Raw genomic sequence first — 26,466 nt, forward strand, 5'->3', positions numbered from 1 at the left:
ATTGCATTATATGCATTTACCCTAGTCCTATAATATATATATATAATATATATATATATGGGTCATGGTATATATTATATATGGCCAGTACCATCCATATATATATATATATATATATATATATATATATATATATATATATATAGATGGTACTGGTCATATATAATATATATGGAGACTCATGTAATGGAGGCCAATGCAGTCCAGATTGCATTATATGGGTCTACCATGACCCTATATGTATATGTATGTGTGTTTATATATATATATATGGCACTGACTACACATAAGAGAGAGATCCATATAATGGAGCTTAATGTATTTCAGATTGCATTATATGGGCCCACCCTATAATATAATGTAATATAATGGATACTGGCCACATATTATATATATGGGGACCCCTATAGTGGCGTTCAATGTCTTCCAAGCTGCCTTATATAGGCCCACCATGCAAACAAGCAGGAGTAGGGTCAACCTACACCTTGCTAAATGAGCCATTTGGGCCACACTCAAGATGGCGCCCTATATCTTGCTCAAGGAGCCACACTCAAGATGGCGCCCGGAAAGAGCGGGGCCACTCTAAGGACAGCCTTGCGCACTCCGCTGCATTCACGACGCCGTTTACGCCCTTGACGTAACAAAGCGCCGCCTACTTAAAGGGGGCGGGCCTTACGCACTTGGCGCAGACCCGGGCAGGGAAGCAGGTGCTTTGGGAACCAGGCTGAGGCACAGGCAGAGGGGGGCTCCTAAATCTGGACCGGAAGTGGGGGAAAGGGGGACTCTTTACGAGCTGGGCTTCCGGCGGGGGAAGGAATAAGGGCTGTAGGTACCTGAGGGGAGGTGTTTGACAGGAAGTGGGCCCACTGAGGCTGCCATTGTGGCAAATGGAGGGGAAAGGACTCCAGTTGGGGTTGTAGATACCTGAAGGTTGAGAGGAAGCAGGTGTTTGACAGGAAGTGAGGCTGTGAAACACCTGGGGCAAGTGTCAAGCCTTGAGGGGAGCACCTTCTTTCTTGGGGGAGGTTCCCAAATTGAGGGCAGGTCTGAATTGAGGCCTAAGTGGAGTACCAGTCTTTTGGGAAGGGCTTCTTCTTCTTTCTCCTCCTAAAGTGAGGGCACCTCAAGGGCATCCTTCTCATGGAAGCGGCCTTCGGTTCCTCCGCTGAAGAAGGCTCTCTCGGCCCTAAGGATGTGACCCACTCTCCCGCTTGTTGGGGGGCAGCTCCGCCATCTTGAGAGCGTGGTGGTGCCGCCCCCCAGGCTTCTAACCACGTTGGGATGCCTCCTGAGATAATGGAGAAGGCCCTGGGCAACCTCAGTACGGTTGTGGTGCCCGCCTCTCGCCTCACACCGGCCTTCCCGCCAGCCGTGAAGGTGGGCTTGACGGCACTCTACACGGCCCTCTACGCCGCTCTCTTCCTCTCGGTCTACGCCCAGCTATGGCTGGTGCTCTTCTACCGGCACAAGAAGCTCAGCTACCAGACGGTCTTCCTCTTCCTCTGCCTGCTCTGGGCTGCCCTGCGCACCACCCTCTTCTCCTTCTACTTCCGCAACACCCTCAAGGCCAACCGCTTGAGCCCCTTCTTCTTCTGGCTCCTCTACTGCTGCCCCGTCTGCCTCCAGTTCTTCACCTTGACCCTCATGAACCTGTACTTTGCCCAGGTGAGTCAGGACAAGGTGAGTCGGCAGGCTCCTTTGGAACCCAGAAAACAACTTCTGCGTAATAATAATTTGTAGGTTCTTGTGGGGTTTTTCGAGCTATAGGGCCATGTTCTAGATGCATTTCTCCTGATGTTTCGCCTGCATCTATGGCAAGCATCCTCACTACCTCTGAGGATGCTTGCCATAGATGCAGGCGAAACGTCAGGAGAAATGCCTCTAGAACATGACCCTATAGCCCGAAAAAACCCACAAGAACCTAGTGATTCCAGCCATGAAAGCCTTCGACAATACATAATAATAATTTATTTTATTTGTCATGTCAGGACAACCAGTCATATTATATTACATTTCTAACAGAACAAAGCAAACAGACAGACAAAATACAAAATTTGTGAGTTTGGTAGTTGATTAAATGGCCACTTGGAGTGCTTCTGGTGTTGCTGCAAGAAGGTCCTCCATTGTGCATGTGGCAGGGCTCAGGTTGCATTGCAGCAGGTGGTCAGTGGTTTGCTCCTCTCCACACTCGCATGTCGAGGATTCCACTTTGTGGCCCCATTTCTGAAGGTTGGCTCTGCATCTCGTGGTGCCACAAAGTGGAATCCTCGACATGCGAGTGTGGAGAGGAGCAAACCACTGACCACCTGCTGCAATGCAACCTGAGCCCTGCCACATGCACAATGGAGGACCTTCTTGCAGCAACACCAGAAGCACTCCAAGTGGCTATTTAATCAACTACCAAACTCACAAATTTTGTATTTTGTCTGTCTGTCTGGTGCAGTCTGTTCAGCGCTTTCCAAGTCGCCCAGTCCTCTGTGTGCCCGGGGAGGGGGGGGGGTCTCATTTGGTATCAGCCATTGGTTGAGGTTCTGGGTTTGAGCCTGCCACTTTTGGACTCTCGCTTGCTGAGGTGTTCCAGCAAGTGCCTCTGTAAATCTTAGAAAACTATTTCTAGATTTAAGTCGTTGATGTGCTGGCTGATACCCAAACAGGGGATGAGCTGGAGATGTCTCTGCCTTGGTCCTTTCACTATTGTCTGCTACTTCCCGGTGGATGTCAGGTGGTGCAATACCGGCTAAGCAGTGTAATTTCTCCAGTGGTGTAGGATGTAGACACCACGTGATACACCCCCTGGGCACACAGAGGACTGGGCGACTTGGAAGGCGCTGAACAGACTGCGCTCTGGCACCATGAGATGCAGAGCCAACCTTCAGAAACGGAGCTACAAAGTGGAATCCACGACATGCAAATGTAGAGAGGAGCAAACCACTGACCACCTGCCAGCACAGTGATCTTTTTTTGCTGTGTACCAATTTTGTTGTGTATCCAATAAAAATAATGATTTATTATTAACTATTAAATTATTTGTTACTATTATTATTATCATAATCATCATCTCAGGCCCTCCTCTCTCACACCATCCTATCCTTCCTTCCTTGTCTCTTTCCTTCCTCATTCCTTTCCTACTGTCCATACTTCCCTTCCGCCCATTCATCCTTCCTTCCCTTTTGTCTTTCCTTCTCTCCTTCCTTCCTCCTTACCTCCCTCCTTCTTTCTTCTTCCATCCTTTCCTTCCACCCTTTTGTCCTTCCTTCCCCCTTTCCTCCTTCTCTCGCTCTTTCTCCTTCCTTACTTCCTTCCTTTTGTCTTTCCTTCCTTCTCTCTTTCCTTCCTCCTTCTCTCTTTTCTTCCTCCTTCCCTCTATCTCTTTTCATTCTTCCTTCCCTTCCACCCTTTCATCCTTCCTTCCATCTCTTTCCTTCCATCCCGCCCTTCCTTGCCCCCTCTTTCTACTCCCTCTTTTCTCTCTTCCTCCTTCCCTTCCTTCCATTCTTCCCTTCCACCAATTCATCCTTCCTTTCTTCCCATTTGTCTTTACTTCCTTCTCTCTTTCCTTCCTCCTTACCTCCCTCCTTCTTTCCCCTTCCATCCTTTCCTTCCACCCTTTTGTCCTTCCTTCCCTCTTTCCTCCTTCTCTCCCTCTTTCTCTCACCTTACTTCTTTTCCTTTTGTCTTTCCTTCCTCCTTCCTTCCTTCCCTCCCTTCCTTCCCTCCCTCTTTCTCTTTTCATTCTTCCTTCCCTTCCACCCTTTCATCCTTCCTTCCATCTCTCTTTCCTTCCCTCCCTCCCTTCCTTGCCTCCCTCCCTCTTTCTCCTCCCAACCTTCCTTCTGTCTTTCCTTCCTCTTTCCCTGCCTTCCTTCCATTCTTCCCTTCCACCCATTCATCCTTCCTCTCTTCCCATTTGTCTTTACTTCCTTCTCTCTTTCCTTCCTCCTTACCTCCCTCCTTCTTTCTCCTTCCACCCTTTCCTTCCACCCTTTTGTCTTTCCTTCCTTCCTTCCTTCCTTCCTTCCTTCCTTCCTTCCTTCCTTCCTTCCCTCTTTCCTCCTTCTCTCCCTCTTTCTCCTTCCTTACTTCCTTTTTTTGTCTTTCCTTCCTCCTTCCCTCCCTCCCTCCTTCCCTTCCCTCCCTCTTTCTCTTTTCATTCTTTCTTCCCTTCCACCCTTCCTTCCATCTCTCTTTCCTTTCCTCCTTCCCTCCCTTCCCTCCCTCTTTCTCCTTCCTTCCATTCTTCCCTTCCACCCATTCATCCTTCCTCTCTTCCCATTTGTCTTTACTTCCTTCTCTCTTTCCTTCCTCCTTACCTCCCTCCTTCTTTCCCCTTCCATCCTTTCCTTCCACCCTTTTGTCCTTCCTTCCTTCCTTCCCTCTTCCCTCCTTCTCTCCCTCTTTTTCCTTCCTTACTTCCTTCCCTTTTGTCTTTCCTTCCTTCTCACTTTCCTTCCTCCTTTTCTTCCTTCTATCACCAGGCAGCACAGAGTGCTAGCATGCGACCCCCAAGTTTGAAAGTTTGCCCATGTTCTGGTGTAGACACACTCAAAGTCACGGAGAAGTATGTGCCAGTGGCTTAGAATCCACATATTTTTGACCTTGGGAAAGGGAGGAATGCAGGCTCTGCCAGCTAAATGGAACTAGAGCTTATCTTTTGTAGATTTTAAACTCTGGCCACATTGATCTGTCCAGTTCCTCCATATCTCTCCAATTCACCCAGAGAGATGTGCGCCTCTATCTGCATATCTTTTAGTGCAGCTCCAAAGGTCTTTTGAGTTAGTTAGCTACTGATTTACTTCTCTAGAGTGAGTCACTTGGGATGCATTTCTCAACTGTAGTGGGTCTTTTGCCAGTAAGTCAAAGTTAATGGAGATTATGGGTGTTTGTGGTGAGGCAAACCAGAGTCTTTCTGGTTGGGACTAGATCTAAACAGAGCACTCAGGATTGAGCCATAGTCTCCCTACTGATGAGCAGAACAATGGGACATTTCCTCATACAGATCTCCGTCTTATAGCTCTTCTCTATAATCCATGCCTTAGTTACCCCTAGACTGGACTACTGTAATGCACTCTACGTGGGGCTACCCTTGAAGACGGCCTGGAAACTACAACTTGTCCAACGTTCAGCAGCCAGATTAATAACTGGGCCTAGTTATAGGGCAGTGGTTCTCAAACTCCCTAATACCATGACCCCTTAATACAATTCTCATGTTGTAGTGACCCCCAACCATAACATTTTTGTTGTGACTTCACAACTGTAATTTTGCTGCTGTTGTGAATCATCACGTAAGTATCTGATATGCAAGATGTATTTTCATTTACTGGACCAAATTCAGCACAAATGCCTGATATGCCCACATTTGAATTCTAGTGGGATTGAAGGGGAGATTGATGCTGTCATTTGGGAGTTGTAGTTGCTGAGATTCATAGTTCACATACAATCAAAGAACATTCTGAATTCCACCAACGACTGCATTGAACCAGTCTTAGCACACAGAACTCCTATACAGTAAATACTGGAAGGATTTGATAGGCATTGACCTTGAGTTTTGGAGTTGTAGTTCACCTTTATCCAGAGAGCACTGTGGACTCAAACAATGATGGATCTGGACCAAACTTGGCATGAATACTCAACTTGCCCAAATGTGAATACTGGAGGAAGTTAGAGAAAATAGACCTTGCCATTTGGGAGTTGTAGTTGCTGGGATTTATAGTTCACCTACAATCAAAGAGCATTCTGAACTCCAACAATGAGAGAATTGGGCTAAACTCCCTACACAGAACCCCCATGACCAATAGAAAATACTGTGTTTTCGAATGGTCTTTGGCAACCACTCTGATACCCCCTCGCGACACCCCCAGGGGTCCCGACCCCCAGGTTGAGAAACACTGTTATAGGGAGAGGTCAACCCCCCTGTTTAAGGAGCTCCACTGTCTGCCATTTATTTTCTGGTCCCAATTCAAGGTGCAGGTTATCACTTATAAAGCCCTAAACGGTTTGGGACCCGCCTACCTTCGTGACCGTATCTCCCTCCATGAACCAACTTGGGCCCTCTGTTGTTCTGGGGAGGCCCTTCTTTCGCCCCCTGACTCTGGAACTCACTACCTGGAGAAATTAGGAAAGCCCCTACTCTAGAAACCTTTACAAAGGACCTTAAAACCTGGCTCTTCCACTGCGCCTTTGATGAGTAGGTATACAATCTCATACTATTGCTTAGCCTCAACGTTTTTGTCATTGGAGTATATGTGTCGTCCCCCCTCGTGGGAAACCCTGATTTCACAACCCCCACTATAATGAGTCCTCTTCCGCAAATAATCTGTCTCTCTTTTTGAGATGTGTTCCACACTGGGCATGCGTACTCTGCAGCAGAGTAGCATAGCGCAAGGGCAGATGTCTTCACTATATCTGGTTGTGATACCCAGGTTGTGCCAGTCAGCTTTCGTATGATATTGTTTCTAGCACCTACTTTTTGCTTGATGTTCAGGCAGTGCTTCTTGTAGGTCAGAGCATGGTCCAGAGTGACTCCCAGGTATTTGGGTGCACTGCAATGCTCCAGTAGGATTCCTTCCCAGGTTGTCCTCAGAGCTCGGGATGCTTGTCTGTTCTTGAGATGAAAAGTACATGTCTGTGTTTTAAATGGATTAGGGATCAGCTGGTTTTTCCTGTAATAGGCAGTAAGAGCACCTAGAGCAGTGTTTCTCAACCTGGGGGTCGGGACCCCTGTGGGGGTTGCAAGGGGTTGTCAGAGGGGTCGCCAAAGACCATCAGAAAACATAGTATTTTCTGTTGGTCATGGGTTCCGTGTGGGAAGTTTGGTCCAATTCTATCGTTGGTGGGGTTCAGAATGTTATTTCATTGTAGGTGAACTATAAATCCCAGCAACTACAACTCCCAAATGTCAAGGTCTATTTTTCTCAAACTCCTCCAGTGTTCACATTTCAGCATATTGAGTATTCGTGTCAAGTTTGGTCCAGATCCATCATTGTTTGAGTCCACAGTGCTCTCTGGATGTAGGTGAACTACAACTCCAAAAATTCAAGGTCAATGTCCACCAAATTCTACCAGTATTTTCTCTTGGCCATGGGAGTTCTGTGTGCTAAGTTTGGTTCAATGTCATCATTGGTGGTGTTCAGAATGCTCTTTGATTGTAGGTGAACTATAAATCCCCGCCACTACAGCTCCCAAATCCATCCCCCCCTACCCCACCAATATTCAAATTTGGGCATATTGGGTATTTGGAATTTGAAAATACATCCTGCATATCAGATATTTACATTACAATTCATAACCTGGATCCCCAGGTTTCAGCGGTGACCAGGGGAGCATTTGCACAGCTTAGGCTCGTGCGCCAGCTGCGCCCGTACCTTGGGAAGTCTGACTTGGCCACGGTGGTACACGCTCTGGTCACATCCCGCCTTGACTACTGCAACGCTCTCTACGTGGGGCTGCCCTTGAAGACGGCCCGGAAGCTTCAGCTAGTCCAGCGCGCGGCAGCCATGTTGTTAACAGGAGCAGGACGCAGGGAGCATACAACGCCCTTGTTGTTCCAGCTCCACTGGCTGCCGATTTGCTACCGGGCCCAATTTAAGGTGCTGGTGCTATCCTACAAAGCCCTAAACGGTTCCAGCCCAAAGTACCTTGCGGACCGCATCTCGGCCTATGAGCCCACAAGGACCTTGAGATCATCTGGGGAGGCCCTTCTCTCGATCCCGCCTGCCTCACAGGCACGTCTGGCGGGGACGAGAGAGAGGGCCTTCTCGGTGGTGGCCCCCCAGTTGTGGAACTCCCTCCCTGCTGACATCAGACAGGCGCCCTCCCTTATGGCCTTTCGTAAGGGCCTGAAGACATGGCTTTTCGAGATGGCATTCAACTGAGTGCTATGTTACTGGAAATGACAACTGGAATGGATTACGACTACGAGATTGATTATGATTCCACGATAAGACGGAGCGGATTATTTTAGTGTAATTAGATGTTGTGTATTAGTGATATGTTAGTTTTGTTGTCTTGGCTCATTGTAAATTGTCTTTTATGTGCTGCACACCGCCACGAGTCGCCCTAGGGCTGAGAGCGGCGGTTAATAAATGCAGGAAATAAATAAATAAATAAATAACAGTAGCAAAATTACAGTTACGAAGTAGCAATGAAAATGTTATGGTTGGGGGTCACCACAACGTGAGGAACTATACTAAGGGGTCACAGCATTAGGAAGGTTGAGAACCACTGACCTAGAGCTTTGGAGAGCTTCTGTTCTACCATCTCAAAGCTCCCTGCTTGAGCAGTGATAGCACGATCATCAGCATAGATGAAACTCTCTGTCCCTTCTGGCAGTGGCTGGTCATCTGTGTAGATGTTGAACATGGATGGAGCAAGCACGCTTCCCTGAGGCAGGCCGATCTTCTGTTTCCGCCATCTGCTTCTCTGGCCCTGGAACTCAACAAAAAAGCTCCTGTTTTGTAGCAGGTTTCCTATGAGGCGGGTGAGGTGGTCGTCCTTTGTGATACTATACATTTTTCTCAGGAGGAGGCGGTGGTTCACAGTCTCATAGGCTGCTGACAGGTCTATGAAGATAGCTCCTGTGATCTGCTGCCTTTCAAAGCCATCTTCTATGTGCTGAGGTGATGTTAAGAGGTGAAGGTATAACACATCATCTTGTTTGCGGACTACCCTTCTCCTTTGCAAATACTAATCTCTCCCCTTTTCTTGACTACTCCAGGTGGTTTTCAAGGCCAAAGCGAAATACCGCCCTGAACTGACGAAAGGATTGTGAGTATCTGCATGCCTGTGAGCGGTAATACTGTTTCCCTGAAAATAAGACAGTGTCTTATATTAACTTTTGCTCCCAAAGGTGCGCTAGGTCTTATTTTCAAGGGATGTCTTATTTTTCCATGAAGAATTCACATTTATTGCTGAAAGAAAGAAAAAAACATTTATGTACTGTACAGTAGTTGTCAGTCTATATAAATAAAAATGTAATGTTCGTTTGTGGGATTGACAGAACTCAAAAACCACTGGACGAATTGACACCAAATTTGGACACAAGACACCTAATAACACAATGTATGTTCTTCACTCAAAAACATTGATTTTTGTCATTTGGGAGTTGTAGTTGCTGGGATTTATAGTTCACCTACAATCAAAGAGCATTCTGAACTCCATCAACGATGGAATTGAACTAAACTTGGCACACAGTTCTCCTATGACTAACAGAAAATCCTGGAAGGGTTTGGTGGGCATTGACCTTGAGTTTTGGAGTTGTAGTTTACCTACATCCAGAGAGCACTGTGGACTCAAACAATGATGGATCTGGACCAAACTTGGCACGAATACTCAGTACGCCCAAATATGAACACAGATGGAGTTTGGGGGAAAATAGACCTTGACATTTGGGAGTTGTAGTTGCTGGGATTTATAGTTCACCTACAATCAAAGAGCATTCTGAACTCCATCAACGATGGAATTGAACCAAACTTGGCACACAGTTCTCTCATGACCAACAGAAAATCCTGGAAGGGTTTGGTGGGCATTGACCTTGAGTTTTGGAGTTGTAGTTTACCTACAACCAGAGAGCACTGTGGACTCAAACAATAATGGATCTGGACCAAACTTTGCACGAATATTCCATATGTCCAACTAGGAACACAGATGGATTCTTGTGGGTTTTTTCAGGCTATACGGCCATGTTCTAGAGGCATTTTCTCCTGACGTTTCGCCTGCATCTATGGTAAGCATCCTCAGAGGTAGTGAGGATGCTTGCCATAGATGCAGGCGAAACGTCAGGAGAAATGCCTCTAGAACATGGCCCTATAGCCCGAAAAAACACACAAGAACCTAGTGATTCCCGCCATGAAAGCCTTCGACAATACATTGAACACAGAAGGAGTTTGGGGGAAATAGACCTTGACATTTGGAAGTTGTAGTTACTGGGGTTTTTGAGTTCTGCGAATACCACAAACGAACATTACATTTTTATTTATATAGATTATTATTATTATTATTATTATTTAAAGCATTTACCGTATATACTCGAGTATAAGCCAACCCAAATATAAGCTGAGGCATCTGATTTTACCACAAAAATCTGGGAAAACTTATTGACTCGAGTATAAGCCGAGGATGAGAAATGCAGCAGTTATGGGTCAGTTTCAAAATAAAAATAGATACCAATAAAATTACATTAATTGAAGCATCAGTAGCTTGAATGTTTATTAATATTTACATAAAACTGTAAGATAAGACTGTCCAACTCTGACTAACCTTCTTCAATGTATTTATGTGTTTATGTATCCTTCCAATAATAATAGAGTAAAATAATAAATGTAATAATAATAAATGTAATAATAATAAAGGAGCCCCCGGTGGCGCAGTTGGTTAAAGCACTGAGCTGCTGAGCCTGTTGATCGAAAGGTCGCAGGTTTGATTCTGGGGAGCGGCGTGAGCTTCCGCTGTCAGCCCTAGCTTCTGCCAACCTAGCAGTTCGAAAACATGCAAATGTGAGTAGATCAATAGGTACCGCTCCGGCGGGAAGGTAACGGCGCTCCGTGCAGTCATGCTGGCCACATGACCTTGGAGGTGTCTACGGACAACGCTGGCTCTTCGGCTTAGAAATGGAGATGAGCACCACACCCCAGAGTCAGACATGACTGGACTTAATGTCAGGGGACTACCTTTACCTACCTAATAATAATAAAAATAATAAAGTTAACCTATAAATGTAATAATAATAATAATAATAATAATAATAATAATAATCCCTGAGTTGAGTATAAGCCAAGGGGGAGATTTTTCAGCCTTAAAAAAAGGCTTATACTCGAGTATATACAGTATATTCCGCTCTTCTCACCTTGAAGGGGACTCAGGGTGGAACAAAACATATAAATGGCAAACATTCAATGCCAAAACATACTAGACCATACACATACAAAAGCATTAAAATCACATATCTTGACGTTAAAATCCTCTAGTTAAAACTGTCTCAACAACCATATCGAATTTGGTTGGCATACTAAGAATGACATAAACAACCTTAAACAAACATACAGGAAAAACAAATAACTCTCTTTTCTTTCCTTAGATTGATAGTGCGAGGAGCATGCCTGGGCGCCAGCATCCTCTTCCTGGCGGTGAATGTGGCGTGCGCTATGTTGGTACGAGCTCGTCGGGCTGAGACTTGGGCCGTGGTCCTGGCGCGCGTGCTCATCAGCGACTCCCTCTTTGTCCTCGGGGCCGTCTCGCTTGCCCTTTGCCTGTGTCTTGTGGCCCGTGGCTCGCCTTCGACCCGCATCTACTTAGAAGCGAAGGTGTGCATTGTGCAAAGTCTGAGTATTTCTCCGAGGAAAGTTTATTTATTATTATTTATTTATTTACAGCTTTTCTATTTCGCCCTTCTCACCCCGCAGGGGACTCAGGGCGGATACAGTGTACACATATATGGCAAACATTCAATGCCAATTATTGACATACAAACATATACAGACATACACAGAGGCTATTTTAACTTTTTCTGGCCGCCAGGAGAGCTGTCGCTTTCCTCGTCCATCTGTGACGCTGATGAAGTACTTCCGCATTCCCCGCATGCTTTTTTGCTGAAGTCTTTATGGCCTCATAAATTAGTTAATTTAGCCTCCCCACACTTTAAGGTGGTACCTTATTTTCCTACTTGACAGATGCAACTGTCTTTCGGGTTGCAAAGGTCGACAACAGGCTACACACAATTGGTTGGAAACCCACTCCAACCCGGGCTGGCTTCGAACTCATGACCTTTTGGTCAGAGTGATCTTAATGCAGCTGACACTCAGCCAGCTGCGCCACAATCCCGGTGCACAATCCTCTCCCTTCCCTTTCCCTTCTCCTTTCTTTTTCCCTTTCCCTTTCCTTCCTTTTCCCTTTTCCCTTCTCCTTTCTTTTTCCCTTTCCCTTTCCCATTTCTTCCCTTTCCCTTCTCTTTCCCTTCCTTTCCATCTCCTGTTCCTTTCCCTCTTCCATTCCCTTTAATTTCCCTTCTCCTTTCCCTTGCCAGCTGCGTAACAATCCCGGTGCTGGGGGGGGGGGGGGGGGGGCTCCAACTGCAAACAATTGCAACATTCACACTTGCCTCCAACAGACAAGAGTTCTTTCTCCCGCCCTGGACATTATACATAAACCCCACTTGCCTAGTTTCCAACAGACCTCACATCCTCTGAGGATCCCTGCCATAGATGCAGGCAAAACGTCAGGAGAGAATGCTTCTGGAACATGGCCAGACAGTCCAGAAAACACACGACAACCCAGTGATTCCGGCCATGAAAGCCTTCGACAATATAGTCGATTTTTAGTTGTAGAAAATGCATAAGATTGTGGGTGAACTACAACTCCCATCATACCAGGTTAACCCTGAAAAGCTCCATCAGTACTTCAAGTTGGTTATGTTGGGCAAGTTTGCTGTATTTGCATCACTGGTGGGGTTCACTGTGATCTCTGGCTGTAGGCTAAACTACAACTCCCACTATGGTGAGTCAGCCCCATAGTAGAGGCTCTTTCTTTGGAAGCTTTTAAACAGAGGCTGGATGGCCATCTGTCGGGGGCGCTTTGAATGCAATTTTCCTGCTTCTCGGCAGGGGGTTGAACTGGATGGCCCATGAGGTCTCTTCCAACTCCTCTTCCCTTCAACTCCTTGTTTTTGCCACAGGGCACGACGCTGTGCCAAACGGCTGCCATGGGTGGCACCATCGTCTTACTCTACGCCAGCCGAGCCTGCTACAACCTGGTGGCCTTGGCTTTGTCCTCCCGAACGCGCCTCGATTCCTTCGATTACGACTGGTACAACGTGTCCGACCAGGTGAGCGGGGCAAGGGCAAGAGCTCAACCACGCTTCGGCCCTCCTTTTCGTAGTAGTCAGCCAATTCTCTCCAATTTGGGGCCTAATAGAAGGACTGGTGAACGGTACCATATATAATATATTGTATATAATATTGATAATAATATTGTAATGTAACTGTGGAGCCCTATACTTGACCTACATCTTCTCCCGCAGTGAGGGCATCGGTTTCCAGGTAGAAGGCATGACACGCCTTCCTCTTGGCATGTTTCTCTCTTTCACCTTCCATCCGTACCTCTTCAAATTCTACAGCACTGCTGGTCACAGCTGACCTCCATCTGGAGCGTTCAAGGGCCAGGGCATCCCAGTTCTCAGTGTCTATACCAAAGTTTTTAAGGTTGACTTTGAGCCCATCTTTCAATCTCTTTTCCTGCCCAACAACATTCTGTTTTCCATTATTGAGTTCGGAATCGAGCAGTTGCTTTGGGAGACGGTGGTCGGGGATCTGGACAACGTGGCCAGTCCAGCAGAGTTGATGGCAGAGGACCATTGCTTCAATGCTGGTGGTCTTTGCTTCTTACAGCACGCTGACGTTTGTCCACTTATCTTCCCAAGAGATTTGCAGGATTTTTTGGAGGCAGCGCTGATGGAATCGTTCCATGAGTTGCATGTGATGTCTGTAGACAGTCCACGTCTTGCAGGCGTATAGCAGGATTGGGAGGACAGTAGCTTTATAAACAGACAGTAGCTTTATAAACAAGCACCTTGGTATCCTTATGGATGTCCCGGTCCTCAAACACTATCAGCTTCATTCTGAAGAATGTTGCACTCACAGAGCTCAGGCAGTGTTGTATTTCAGTGTCAATGTTGATGTCTGTAGACAGTCCACGTCTCGCAGGTGTATAGCAGGGTTGGGAGGACAATAACTTTATAAACAAGCACTTTGGTATCCCTGCGAATGTCCTGGTCCTCAAACACTCTCTGCTTCATTCGGAAAAATGCTGCACTCGCAGAGCTCAGGTGGTGTTGAATTTCAGTGTCGACGTTGACTTTGGTGGAGAGGTGGCTGCCAAGGTAGCGGAAATGATCAACATTTTCTAATGTTACACCATTAAGCTGTATTTCTGGCATTGGAAAGGGATTGGCTGATGACTGGTGAAGAGCACATCGAGAAAAGCTTATAATATATTGTATGTACATATAATATTGATCATAATATTATTATCTATATATTTATAAATGCTCATGTCGTAATGAGTGGCTTAAAAACAAAAGAACCGCTGGGCCAATACCCACCAAATTTGGCAACAAAACTCCTCACCATACAAGGTGTGACCATCAATAATAAAAAACAAAAAAAAGAACTGACATATCCTAAAAAAGGAGAAGATACCATTGGATATGCGTACTGGGACAGGGGGTGGGGTGCGCGCGCGCTCACACACAGGAGAGCTCCATGTGGCGGAGCCTGTACCGGCAATGGCCTGGAGTCAGCCTTCGCTCTCTCCCTCCTCCTTCTCTCCCTTCCTTCTCTCTTCCCCCATTTTCTCCCTTCATGCCTTCCCTGCCTCCTCTCCTCCCTCCCTCTTTCCCTCATCCTTCCCCTCTTTCCTTCTCTCTTTCCTCTTTCCTTTCCTCCCTCCCTTCTATCATTCCTCCTTCCCTTCTTCCTCCGTCTTCAGCTCTCCCCTTGGGTGCCGCCATCAAGGGGCTCCAATAAGCCCCACCCCTAATAGAGCAGAGTGTGCTGGGGACGAAGGAAGGAAGGGAGGGAGGGAGGGAGGGAGGGAGGGAGGGAGGGAGGAAGGAAGGAAGGAAGGAAGGAAGGAAGGAAGGAAGGTGTGAGCCCAGTTCAGTTCCAGGTGAGCTGGACATCCAAGCAGCTCCCAATGTCAAATTTCCCCCAAGAGAGAAGGAAAGAGGGGAAGGATGAGGGAAAGAGGGAGGGAGGAGAGGAGGCAGGGAAGGTATGAAGGGAGAAAATGGGGGAAGAGAGAAGGAAGGGAGAGAAGGAGGGAGAGAGCGAAGGCTGACTCCAGGCCGTTGCCAGCACAGGCTCCGCCACGTGGAGCTCTCCTGTGCACGCGCGCACCCCCCCCCCCCCCCCCCGTCCCAGTATACATGCCCAGTGGTATCTTCTCCTTTTTTAGGATTTGTAAGTTCTTTTTTTTTGTTTTTTATTATTGATGGTCACACCTTGTATGGTGAGGAGTTTTGTTGCCAAATTTGGTGGGTATTGGCCCAGTGGTTCTTTTGTTTTTAAGCCACTCATTACGACATGAGCATTTTTATATATATAGATTGTATGTACATATAACTTGTAAGCTGCTCTGAGTCCCCTTCGGGGTGAGAGAGGGCAGGGTATAAATATCGAAAATAAATAAATACTGGTAAAAAAAGTTATATTACGGATTCAGATGATGAAACAAAGAAGAAGGAATGGGTTATAGACTGAGAGATGCTTCTCCCCCACTTCTAAGCCGTCCCCTGCTGTGTCCCCTTCCAGGCAGATCTGATTACAGACCTCGGCGATCAAGGCTACGTTGTCTTTGGCCTCATTCTCTTTGTTTGGGAATTGCTGCCCACGTCATTGCTAGTTGGCTTCTTCCGCGTCCACCGGCCGGCGCAAGATATGGTGAGTGTTGGAGAGGCCTGAAACAGAAAGTGATGGATGGGTGTGGGAGAAGATATTTTACTTGTCACAGGATCCCACTTAGGGTCCATTACTATTTACCCGAAAATAAGACCTCACCGAAAAATAAGCCCTAGCAGGATTTTTAAAGGATGCTCGTAATATAAACCCTGCTCCAAAATGCACAAGCCTTGCTTTAAAAAAATTGGCCTGAAAGAAAGAAAGAAAGAAAGCTTTTTGCCAACCTTGAAAGACATGGTGGGTATAAGGCGACGTGAGAAAGGCCTTTGTGGCAATTACTTCTCCATTTCTGCTGGGAGAGGTCATCCGGAGTTTTGGAGCTAGGTGCCACCTCTATGCAGATGACACACAACTCTACTACTCATTTCCACCCAATTCCAAGGAGGCCTCTCGAGTGCTGGATGAGTGCCTGGCCGCTGTGTCTATCTGGATGAGGAAGAACAAGCTGAAGATCAATCCCGACAAGACAGAAGTCCTTCTGGTCGATCGGAAACCTGACCGGGGTATAGGGTGGCAACCTGTGTTGGACGGGGTTACACTCCCCCTGAAGTCACAGGTCCGCAGTTTGGGAGTCCTCTTGGATTCATCGCTTACGCTTGAGGCTCAGGCGTTGGCGGTGTCCGGGAGGGCTTTTGCACAATTGAGACTTGTGTGCCAACTGTGACCGTACCTCGCAAAGGCTGATCTGGCCAGAATGGTCCATGCCTTGGTCACCTCTAGACTGGACTACTGTAATACGCTCTATGTGGGGCTGCCCTTGAAAACGGCTCGGAAATTTCAACTGGTCCAACGGGCAGCGGCCAGGATGTTAACTGGGGCTCCCTACAGAGAGAGTCAACCCTCCTGTTCAAGGAGCTCCACTGGCTGCCGTTTATTTTCCGAGCCCAATTTAAGGTGCAGGTGCTTACCTACAAAGCCCTAAACGGTTTAGGACCATCCTACCTGCGTGACCGCATCTCCGTTTATGAACCCACGCACTCACTTCGTTCATCCGGAGAGGCCCTGCTCGCGATTCCGCCTGCGTCGCAGGCGCGTCTGGTGGGGATGCAAGACAGGGCCTTTTCTGTGGTGGCCCCCCGACTCTGGAACACCCTCCCCAAAGATCACAGACAGGCCCCTACATTGGCAGTCTTTAGGAAGAATTTGAAGACCTGGCTGTTCCATTGTGCCTTTCCAGAATAGGAAATCTCCAATAACAAGTCCCAAAAGCACTTTAGTAGAAATTAGGATTGTGGGCACACTGCACTTTCCCTATAATCCTACATATCACCTGCCACATCAGCACTTTTAATCTGTACCCATTACTCTGGCCCGGCCCAGTTTTATTGTGTCTTGGTCTATTGTTTTTATTGCTTGTTGTTTTAATATTGCTTTAACTGTTTTTGATTTGCTTTAGGTTGTGTATTGTTATGTTGTATGTTGAGGCCTTGGCCTTTGTAAGCCGCATCGAGTCCTTCGGGAGATGCTAGCGGGGCACAAATAAAGTTAATAATAATAATAATTTCCACAGAGTGCCAGCCGGGTCTTCAACCGGCAGCTTGGAGTCTCCCGTTCGTACTTTTTTGACCATCCTGGGCAGCGTGATAGTGAAGGATTGACCGGCAGGTAACTACATTTTTGTCTCCTAACCTCTATACAGGGACCTGGCAAAACGACAGCTCCTATGACTCCATTGCATTGAGTCTTGGCAGTTAAAGGTGTCAAACCACATTAATTCTACAGTGTAGATAACCCGCCTCCCTTCCCACAACCTGCAGTGCTGAATTCTAAGTGAGAAGCTGTGATTCTGTCTGTGGACACTGGGTGGCGTCTCATTCTCTTGTAATTGTTCACTTTTTCTGTATTTGAAATGACAGTGCAGCATTGGGGAAAGTATGGCACCTTCCAGGAGAGGCTGGAGGACCACCTGTCAGGAAGGCTTTGATTGTGTGTTCCTGCCTGTAGAAAGGGGTTGGAGTGGATGGCCCTGGAGTCTCTTCCAATTCAGTGATTCTATGATAATAATCTTGGACGATGATGATGGAGTCTCCTGAAGGTTTTTAAGCAGAGGATGGATGGCCATCTGTTGGGAGGATTTTGATTGTGTATTCCTGCCTGCAGAAGGGGGTTGGACTGGATGATCCTGGAGTCTATTCCAATTTGGTGATTCTATGACAATAATAATCATTGACAATGATGATGATGATGGAGTCTCCTTCTCTGGAGGTTTTTAAGCAGGGGCTGGATGGCCATCTGTTAGGAGGGTTTTGATTGTATCTTCCTGCCTGGCAGAAGGGGGTTGGACTGGATAGCCCTGGGGTCTCTTCCAGTTCAGTGATTCTATGACAATAATAATCTTTGACAGTGATGATGATGGAGTCTTCTCTGAAGGTTTTTAAGCAGAGGCTGGATGGCCATCTGTTGGAAGGTTTAGATTGTGTATTCCTGCCTGGAGTTGGACTGGATGATTCTGGAGTCTATTCCAATTTGGTGATTCTATGATAGTAATAATAATTGATAATGATAATAATGGAGTCTCCTTCTCTGAAGGTTTTTAAGCAGAGGCTGGATGGCCATCTGTTGGAAGGGTTTTGATTGTATCTTCATGCCTGGCAGAAAGGGGTTGAAGCTAGATGACCTTTGGGGTGTCTTCCAATTTAGTGATTCTATGAGAATAATGATGATGGTGGAGTCTCCTTCTCTGAAAGTTTTTAAGCAGAGGCTGGGTGGATCTCTATTGGGAGGGTTTTGATTGTATCTTCTTGCCTGCAGAAGGGGGTTGGACTGGATGGCCCTGGGGTCTCTTCCAATTCAGTGATTCTATGACAATAATAATCTTTGATGATGATGATGGAGTCTCCTTCTCTGAGGGTTTTTAAGCAGAGGCTGGGTGGCCCTCTATTGGGAGGGTTTTGATTGTATCTTCCTGCCTGGCAGAAAGGGGTTAAAACTAGATGGCTTTTGGGGTGATTCTTTGACAATAATGGTGATGGTGGAGTTTCCATCTCTTGACGTTTTAAAGCAGAGGCTGGGTGGCCCTCTATTGGGAGGGTGGCCCTCTATTGGGAGGGTTTTGATTGTATCTTCCTGCCTGCAGAAGGGGTTTGGACTGGATGGCCAAGGGGTCTTTTCCAATTCAGTGATTCTATGATGATGATAATCTTTGACAATGATGATGGAGTCTCCTTCTCTGAAGGTTTTTAAGCAGAGGCTGGGTGGTCCTCTATTGGGAGGGTTTTGATTGTATCTTCCTGCCTTGCAGAAGGGGGTTAAAACTGGATGGCCTTTGGGGTGTCTTCCAATTTAGTGATTCTATGACAATAATAATCATTGACAATGATGATGATGATGGAGTCTCCTTCTCTGGAGGTTTTTAAGCAGGGGCTGGATGGCCATCTGTTGGGAGGGTTTTGATTGTATCTTCATGCCTGGCAGAAAGGGGTTGAAGCTAGATGGCCTTTGGGTTGTCATCCAATGCTGCAATTCATGCCAGAGAAGAGACAAGGAAGCAGAGACTCTTCATTAAGACAGGAAGTGTGTGCCTTTGCCAAACTGCGATGATCTTTAACTGTTTTGTGTTTCACTCTTTTCCTTCCCCGCCTCACCAATCCCTTTTCAGCTTGACCGGACGACTGGGCAGCGGCAGCTGGTACGGCTCTATTAACCGCAGCGGGGACCAAGACTGGTTTGGGGGCCACCCTCCCACGGCCCCCCTTTTATTCTCGCAGGCCGCGGTTCCCGGCGGCCATCATCACAGCCTCTATTCCACCCCGCAGAACTGAGGGATCATGGGAGGGTTTCGTTTAGAGTCCACGATTGCGGGAGAGTGCGTGAAATGGGCCGGGCAGGATCCCACGCTTGGTATTGATATACCCATCACCCACCACCACCACCTCCCATTCTGCAAGCTGAAAAATAATAAAAACCCCGCTCATACCATTAGCAGTGGGGCTGGTTGGCTCTTTTGCAGGCTTCTTGGTCTCTAAGCTTGAAATCCCCCCCCCCCCCCAAAAATACCCCAAACGTATATTTAACCAATAGAGAACTCTGGCACTTTAATCAGGGGAGGGTCCGATTTGTCTGTGCTGTTATTGTTTCAATGGATTCGAATCAGAAGGGGCTTTTTTCTCCCCCCAACGCCCTGTTAGCTGCAGTGTTTTGGAGTAGCATTTCTTTTTGGGGTCACATGCTAGACATGCTGCAGTTTCGGTGCTGTTTGATCGCCCTCCCCTCCTCGCACTGTACAATAAAGTCGACTTTGTGTTAGTGACACCGTGTGTGGTGCTTTTGTGCTAGAGTCGGTGCACCCACGTCTATGGCAGAGGTTGTGAGGTCTGTTGGAAACTAGGCCATAGGCACGTGCAATCCATGGTTCTGAAGTACTTACAAAACTAAAGTTCTGGTGGTGAAAACTAGGGGGTGCTGGTGCTTTGCTTCTATAGGGTTGCTAAAGTTCTGGTGGTGAAAATTTCAGAACTCTAACAAAACTTTCAAAATTTTGTTATAAATGGCAGTTCCTAATTGGTTATGAAAGTTTTGAAAGTTTTGTTAGAGTTCTGAAATTTTCACCATCAGAACTTTAGCAACACTGTAGAAGCAAAGCACCAGCAAAGCACCAGCGCCTCCTAGTTTTCACCACCAGAACTTTAGTTTTGTAAGTACTTTAGAACCATGGATTGCACATGCCTATTACCAATTAGGAACTGCCATTTATAATGACTTTTTGAAAGTTTTGTTAGAGTTCTGAAATTTTCACCACCAGAATTTTAGCAACACTGTAGAAGCAAAGCACCAGCGCCCCCTAGTTTTCACCACCAGAACTTTAGTAAGTACTTTAGAACCATTTAGAACCATGGATTGCACATGCCTAGTACATATACATGGCAAACATGTATATGTACTAGGGGAAACTAGGGGGTGCTGTTGCTTTGCTTCTACGGTGTTGCTAAAGTTCTGGTGGTGAAAATTTCAGAACTCTAACAAAACTTTCAAAAAGTCATTATAAATGGCAGTTCCTTATTGGTAATAGGCATGTGCAATCCATGGTTCGAAATGGTTCTAAAGTACTTACAAAACTAAAGTTCTGCTGCTGAAAACTAGGGGGCGCTGGTGCTTTGCTTCTACGGTGTTGCTAAAGTTCTGGTGGTGAAAATTTCAGAACTCTAACAAAACTTTCAAAAATTCACTATAAACGGCAGTTCCTAATTGGTAGTAGGCATGAGCAATCCATGGTTCTAAATGGTTCTCAAGTACTTGCAAAACTAAAGTTCTGGTGGTGAAAATTTCAGAACTCTAACAAAACTTTCAAAATTTCATTATAAATGGCAGTTCCTAATTGGTAATAGGCATGTGTAATCCATGGTTCTAAATAGTTCTAAAGTACTTACAAAACTAAAGTTCTGGTGGTGAAAATTTCAGAACTCTAACAAAACTTTCAAAAAGTCATTCTAAATGGCAGTTCCTTATTGGTCATAGGCATGTGCAATCCATGATTCTAAATGGTTCTAAAGTACTTACAAAACTAAAGTTCTGGAGGTGAAAATTTCAGAACTCTAACAAAACTTTCAAAATGTCATTCTAAATGGCAGTTCCTAATTGGTAATAGGCATGTGCAATCCATGGTTCTAAAGTACTTTCAAAATTAACGTTCTGGTGGTGAAAATTTCAGAACTCTAACCAAACTTTGAAAATGTCATTATAAATGGCAGTTTGTAATTGGTAATACGCATGTGCAATCCATGGTTCTAAAGTACTTACAAAACTAAAGTTCTGGTGGTGAAAACTAGGGGGCGCTGGTGCTTTGCTTCTATAGTGTTGCTAAAGTTCTGGTGGTGAAAATTTCAAAACTCTAACAAAACTTTTAAAATGTCATTCTAAATGGCAGTTCCTAATTGGTAATAGGCATGTGCAATCCATGGTTCTAAAGTACTTACAAAACTAAAGTTCTGATGGTGAAAATTTCAGAACTCTTAACAAAACTTTCAAAATTTCATTCTAAATGGCAGTTCCTAATTGGTAATAGGCATGTGCAATCCATGATTCTAAATGGTTCTAAAGTACTTACAAAACTAAAGTTCTGGTGGTGAAAATTTCAGTACTCTAACAAAATTTTCAAAATGTCATTAAAAATTGCAATTCCTAATTGGCAATAGGCATGTGCAATCCATGGTTCGAAATGGTACTAAAGTACTTACAAAACTAAAGTTCTGGTGGTGAAAATTTCAGAACTTTAACAAAACTTTCAAAATGTCATTATAAATGGCAGTTCCTAATTGGTAATAGGCATGCGCAATCCATGGTTCTGAATGGTTCTAAAGTACTTACAAAACTAAAGTTCTGGTGGTGAAAACTAGGGGGTCCTGGTGCTTTGCTTCTATGGTGTTGCTAAATTTCCAGTGGTGAAAATTTCAGAACTCTAACAAAACTTTCAAAATTTCATTCTAAATGGCAGTTCCTAATTGGTAATAGGCATGTGCAATCCATGTTTCTAAATGGTTCTAAAGTACTTTCAAAACTAAAGTTCTGGTGGTGAAAATTTCAGAACTCTAACAAAACTTTCAAAAATTCACTATAAATGGCAGTTCCTAATTGGTAATAGGCATGCGCAATCCATGGTTCTGAATGGTTCTAAAGTACTTACAAAACTAAAGTTCTGGTGGTGAAAACTAGGGGGTCCTGGTGCTTTGCTTCTATGGTGTTGCTAAATTTCCAGTGGTGAAAATTTCAGAACTCTAACAAAACTTTCAAAATTTCATTCTAAATGGCAGTTCCTAATTGGTAATAGGCATGTGCAATCCATGTTTCTAAATGGTTCTAAAGTACTTCCAAAACTAAAGTTCTGGTGGTGAAAATTTCAGAACTCTAACAAAACTTTCAAAAATTCACCATAAATGGCAGTTCCTAATTGGTAATAGGCATGTGCAATCCATGGTTCTAAATGGTTCTAAAGTACTTACAAAACTAAAGTTCTGGTGGTGAAAACTAGGGGGCGCTGGTACTTTGCTTCTACAGTGTTGCTAAATTTCCAGTGGTGAAAATTTCAGAACTCTAACAAAACTTTCAAAATTTCATTCTAAATGGCAGTTCCTAATTGGTTCTGTCATAAAAATCATTAATGAAATAATAATTAAATTTTGGAAGTTTTGTAGATCTTAGGAAGGTATTTCTTGATTTAAGACATTGGCATGCTGGCTGGTGTCCAAACCGAGGATGGGCCAGAGATGTCAATGCCTTGGTCCCTTCATTACAGGCTACTACTTCCTGATGTATGTGGTGTAATACTGGCTAAATAGTGTAATTTCCCCAGTGGTGTAGGGTGTAGACACCCCGTGATAATGCGGCATGTCTCATTAAGAGCCACATCTACTGTTTTAGTGTGGTGAGATGTGTTCCACACTGGGCATGCATACTCAGCAGCAGAGTAGCATAGCGCAAAGGCAGATGTCTTCACTGTGTCTGGTTGTGATCCCCAGGTTGTGCCAGTCAGCTTTCGTATGATATTGTTTCTAGCACACACTTTTTGCTTGATATTCAGGCAGTGCTTCTTGTAGGTCAGAACACAGTCCAGGGTGACTCCCAGGCGTTTGTGTGCACTGCAATGCTCCAGTGGGATTCCTTCCCAGGTCATCCTCAGAGCTCGAGATGCTTGTCTGTTTCTAAGATGAAAAGCACATGTTTGCATTTTAGATGGATTAGGAATCAGCTAGTTTTCCCTGTAATAGGCAGTAAGAGCAGCCAAATCTTCATGGTTATGTTTAACCATGTCAAAGCTCCCCTGCTTGGGCGGTGATGGCATGATCGTCAGTATAGATCAAACTCTCTGTCTCTTCTGGCAGGGGCTGGTCATTTGTGTAAATGTTAAACATTGATGGAGCAAGCACACTCCCCTGAGGCAGGCCATTCTGTTTTTGCCATCTGCTTTTCTGGCCCTTGAACTCAACAAAAAAGCTCCTGTTTTGTTGCAGATATCCCATAACTGTAATAATGTAATTATACTGTAATAATAATAATAATAATAATAATAATAATAGGAGCCTCCGGTGGTGCAATGGGTTTTCAAAAGTTCTTAAAAGTTGGTCAAAGTTCTGGGAAAACTGTAGAATCCATGGGGGTAAGTTGGGGAAGGTGCCCTGGAGTCCATTTGAGTCCTTATAAAGATGACTGCCACCACTGGAGGTCAGGAACCACATCGGGAGCAAAAAACTACAGATCCCACCACTCCCGTGATCCGGACGGCCCGCTGGTCTTCTGAGTGTCCGCAACAGGTTCCCTAGGTCAACAGGCTCCATGGGCATCGGCGAGATGGTGGCAACGACGGGGTGTCATTCGGACGGCTTGCTGGTCTTCTGGGGGTCCCAAGGGGTGACTGCAACAGGTTCCCTAGGTCAACAGGCTCCATGGGCATTGGCGAGATGGTGGCAACGACGGGGTGTCATTCGGACGGCTTGCTGGTCTTCTGGGGGTCCCAAGGGGTGACTGCAACAGGTTCCCTAGGTCAACAGGCTCCATGGGCATCGGCGAGATGGTGGCAACGACGGGGTGTCATTCGGACGGCTTGCTGGTCTTCTGGGGGTCCCAAGGGGTGACTGCAACAGGTTGCCTAGGTCAACAGGCTCCATGGGCATCGGCGAGATGGTGGCAACGACGGGGTGTCATTCGGGAGCCAGCTGGACTCCATGTTGAGTTTATGAAGGCAAAAAGGGTGGAGAGGTTAGCGGAGCAAAAGTGAGATAGCCATTAGTCTTAGAATTTGCCCAGGAGAAGAATGGCACCGATTTTGAAGCAATCCGTTGACTCGCGGATACGGGGACCCGATGGGTTTCCATATCCGCGGTTCAGAGGAACGCAGTTTTGGCCTCCTGCAGCCCGGGAGAGGGAAAGTTCATGATTTGAAGAGTGTGGAGGCAGTAAAGGACACAAAGTAACACTATAAAGAGGAAAAGGTCACAATTAATTTGATACTTTATTGGGGGGATTTGTTACAGTGTTAGGAAGGGGAAAGAAAGTAAATCAGAAGGGAAGTCTTTCAGTTGATGCTGCTGCTGTGGCCACATTCCAGGAAAACTGGCCCAAGCGGGCAAAGGAGAACTGCGGAACTCCCTGCTGCAGGTCAGATCTGCTTGAAAGCAGGGAGTTCTGGATTGGTTGTCCTCATCTAAACACTTTATCCACCTCCTTCTTGAGTTGTACCCAGAATTGGACATGTGAGGTCAGATCAAAGCAGAATGGCTACTGCAAAAGCAACCACCGGTTCTCTTGATCCGTGCCCCTCTTGGCTGACCAAGAGCTGCTTGGAAGGTCTACTGCAGTGGTTCTCAACCTGGGGGTTGGGACCCCTGGAGGGGTCGCGAAGGGGTGTCAGGGGGGGTCAGCAAAGACCATCAGAAAACATAGTATTTTCTGTTGGTCATGGGGGTCTCTGTGTGGGAAGTTTGGCCCAATTCTATCATTGTTAGGGTTCAGAACGCTCCTTGATTGTAGGTGAACTACAATCCCAGCAAGTACAACTCCCAAATCTCAAGGTCTATTTTCCCAAAAACTAGACCTTTTACATTTGGGCATATGGAATATCCATGCCAAGTTTGGTCCAGATCCATCATTGTTGGAGTCTAGAGTGCTCTCTGGATATAGGTGAACTTCAACTCCCAAACTCAAGGTCAATGCCAACCAAACCCTTCCAAAATTTTCTGTTGGTCATGGGAGTTCTGTGTGCCAATTTTGGTTCAATTCCATTGTTGGTGGGGTTCAGAATGCTCTTTGTTTACAGGCTAACTATAAATCCCAGCAACTACAACTCCCAAATGGCAAAATCAATCCCCCCGCCAACCCCACCAGTATTCAAATTTGGGCATACTGGGTATTTGTGCCAAATTTTCTCCAGTGAATGAAAATACATCCTGCAGATCATTATTTACATTGCGATTCATAATATTAGGGTTATGGTTGGGGGTCACCACAACATGAGGAACTGTATTAAGGGGTCACAGCATTAGGAGGTTGAGAACCACTGGTCTACTCGATCCATTGTGCAGTATAATCAATGGCTCTCTTGAACAGGGGTTTTCTCCGGACAACCTAAAAGAGGCAAAGGTTCGTCCCTTGTTGAGGAAGCCCAACCTGGACCCTATGACCCTTGCCAATTACCGTCCTGTTTCTAATCTGCCATTCTTAGGCAAGGTGATAGAGCGGGCTGTACTGCGACAATTGCAACAATTCCTGGATGACACAACTGGCCTGGACCCTTTCCAGTCAGGTTTTCGCCTGGGTCATGGGATGGAGACAGTCCTAGTTGCCATTACGGATGAACTCCGTCGCCAGTCTGACAACGGTGGATCCGCGCTATAGGTACTTCTCGACCTTACCGCAGCGTTTGACACTGTCGACTACGATCTAATGATTCACCGTCTTGCCATGTCCGGAGTTCGCGGCCAGGCCCTCAATTGGTTCAACTCATTTCTCCGGAACTGGAGTCAACGCGTGGAGTACATGGATCAAGTCTCCGATAGATCCCCCCTCCTATGTGGGGTCCCCCAAGGTGCAATTCTCTCTCCTCTTCTCTTCAACATCTACGTTAGACCCCTTGCTAGTTTGGCTCGGAGTTTCGGCCTGGACTGCTACCAATATGCAGACGATACCCAACTCCTTCTGCGCCTGGAGCCTGGAGCAACGTCAATTCCAGACAATTTCACCCTATGTCTGGAAGCTCTGTCGAACTGGGTACGTGCTAACAGACTGAAAGTGAACCCGGTGAAGACTGAGATTCTCTGGCATGGCTGCCCGGCAGGTCTGACTCCTCCGTTGCCCACCTTCGATGGTGCCGCCCTATCTTCATTGACCACTGTTAAGAGCTTAGGTGTCATCCTGGATTCACAGCTGACAATGGAAGCCAGCAAACAGGCCTTTTTCCATCTACGACAAGTGAGGCAACTGGCACCCCACCTATCTGACGAGGCTCTGGCAACTGTCATCCATGCCATGGTCATGTCTAGCCTGGACCATTGCAACACCCTGTATGTGGGCCTTCCGATGTCTACGACCTGAA

The 26,466-nt window shown here is 46.1% G+C and overlaps 1 protein-coding gene across 2 annotated transcripts; it reads left to right on the forward strand.

The window, feature by feature from the left end:
• The first annotated feature begins 630 nt into the window (after positions 1–630).
• GPR137 (G protein-coupled receptor 137) lies at positions 631–19,695 on the forward strand. Of its 2 annotated transcripts, none has more exons than XM_060758412.2 (7): positions 631–1,680; positions 8,714–8,763; positions 11,072–11,297; positions 12,665–12,814; positions 15,300–15,428; positions 16,957–17,051; positions 19,045–19,695. In XM_060758412.2, exons 1-7 carry the CDS (start codon positions 1,282–1,284, stop codon positions 19,205–19,207), a joined length of 1,212 nt encoding a protein of 403 aa, XP_060614395.1. In that variant the 5' UTR covers positions 631–1,281; the 3' UTR covers positions 19,208–19,695. The 2 variants fall into 2 exon arrangements, with proteins under 2 accessions (XP_060614395.1, XP_060614396.1); XM_060758413.2 differs by having other exon boundaries at positions 634–1,665.
• The last annotated feature ends 6,771 nt before the right edge of the window (positions 19,696–26,466 follow it).

The sequence above is a fragment of the Anolis sagrei genome, chromosome 12 (genome assembly GCF_037176765.1).
Source record: "Anolis sagrei isolate rAnoSag1 chromosome 12, rAnoSag1.mat, whole genome shotgun sequence".
In the NCBI taxonomy this organism is placed as follows: Eukaryota; Metazoa; Chordata; class Lepidosauria; order Squamata; family Dactyloidae; genus Anolis; species Anolis sagrei.

Coding starts and splice junctions, on each gene's coding strand:
- GPR137 (XM_060758412.2), top strand. CDS start 1,282: ATGCCTCCTGAGATAATGGAGAAGGCCCTGGGCAACCTCAGTACGGTT. Junction 11,298..12,664: donor GCATCTACTTAGAAGCGAAG/GTGTGCATTGTG, acceptor TTTTTGCCACAG/GGCACGACGCTGTGCCAAAC. Junction 17,052..19,044: donor AGTGAAGGATTGACCGGCAG/GTAACTACATTT, acceptor ATCCCTTTTCAG/CTTGACCGGACGACTGGGCA.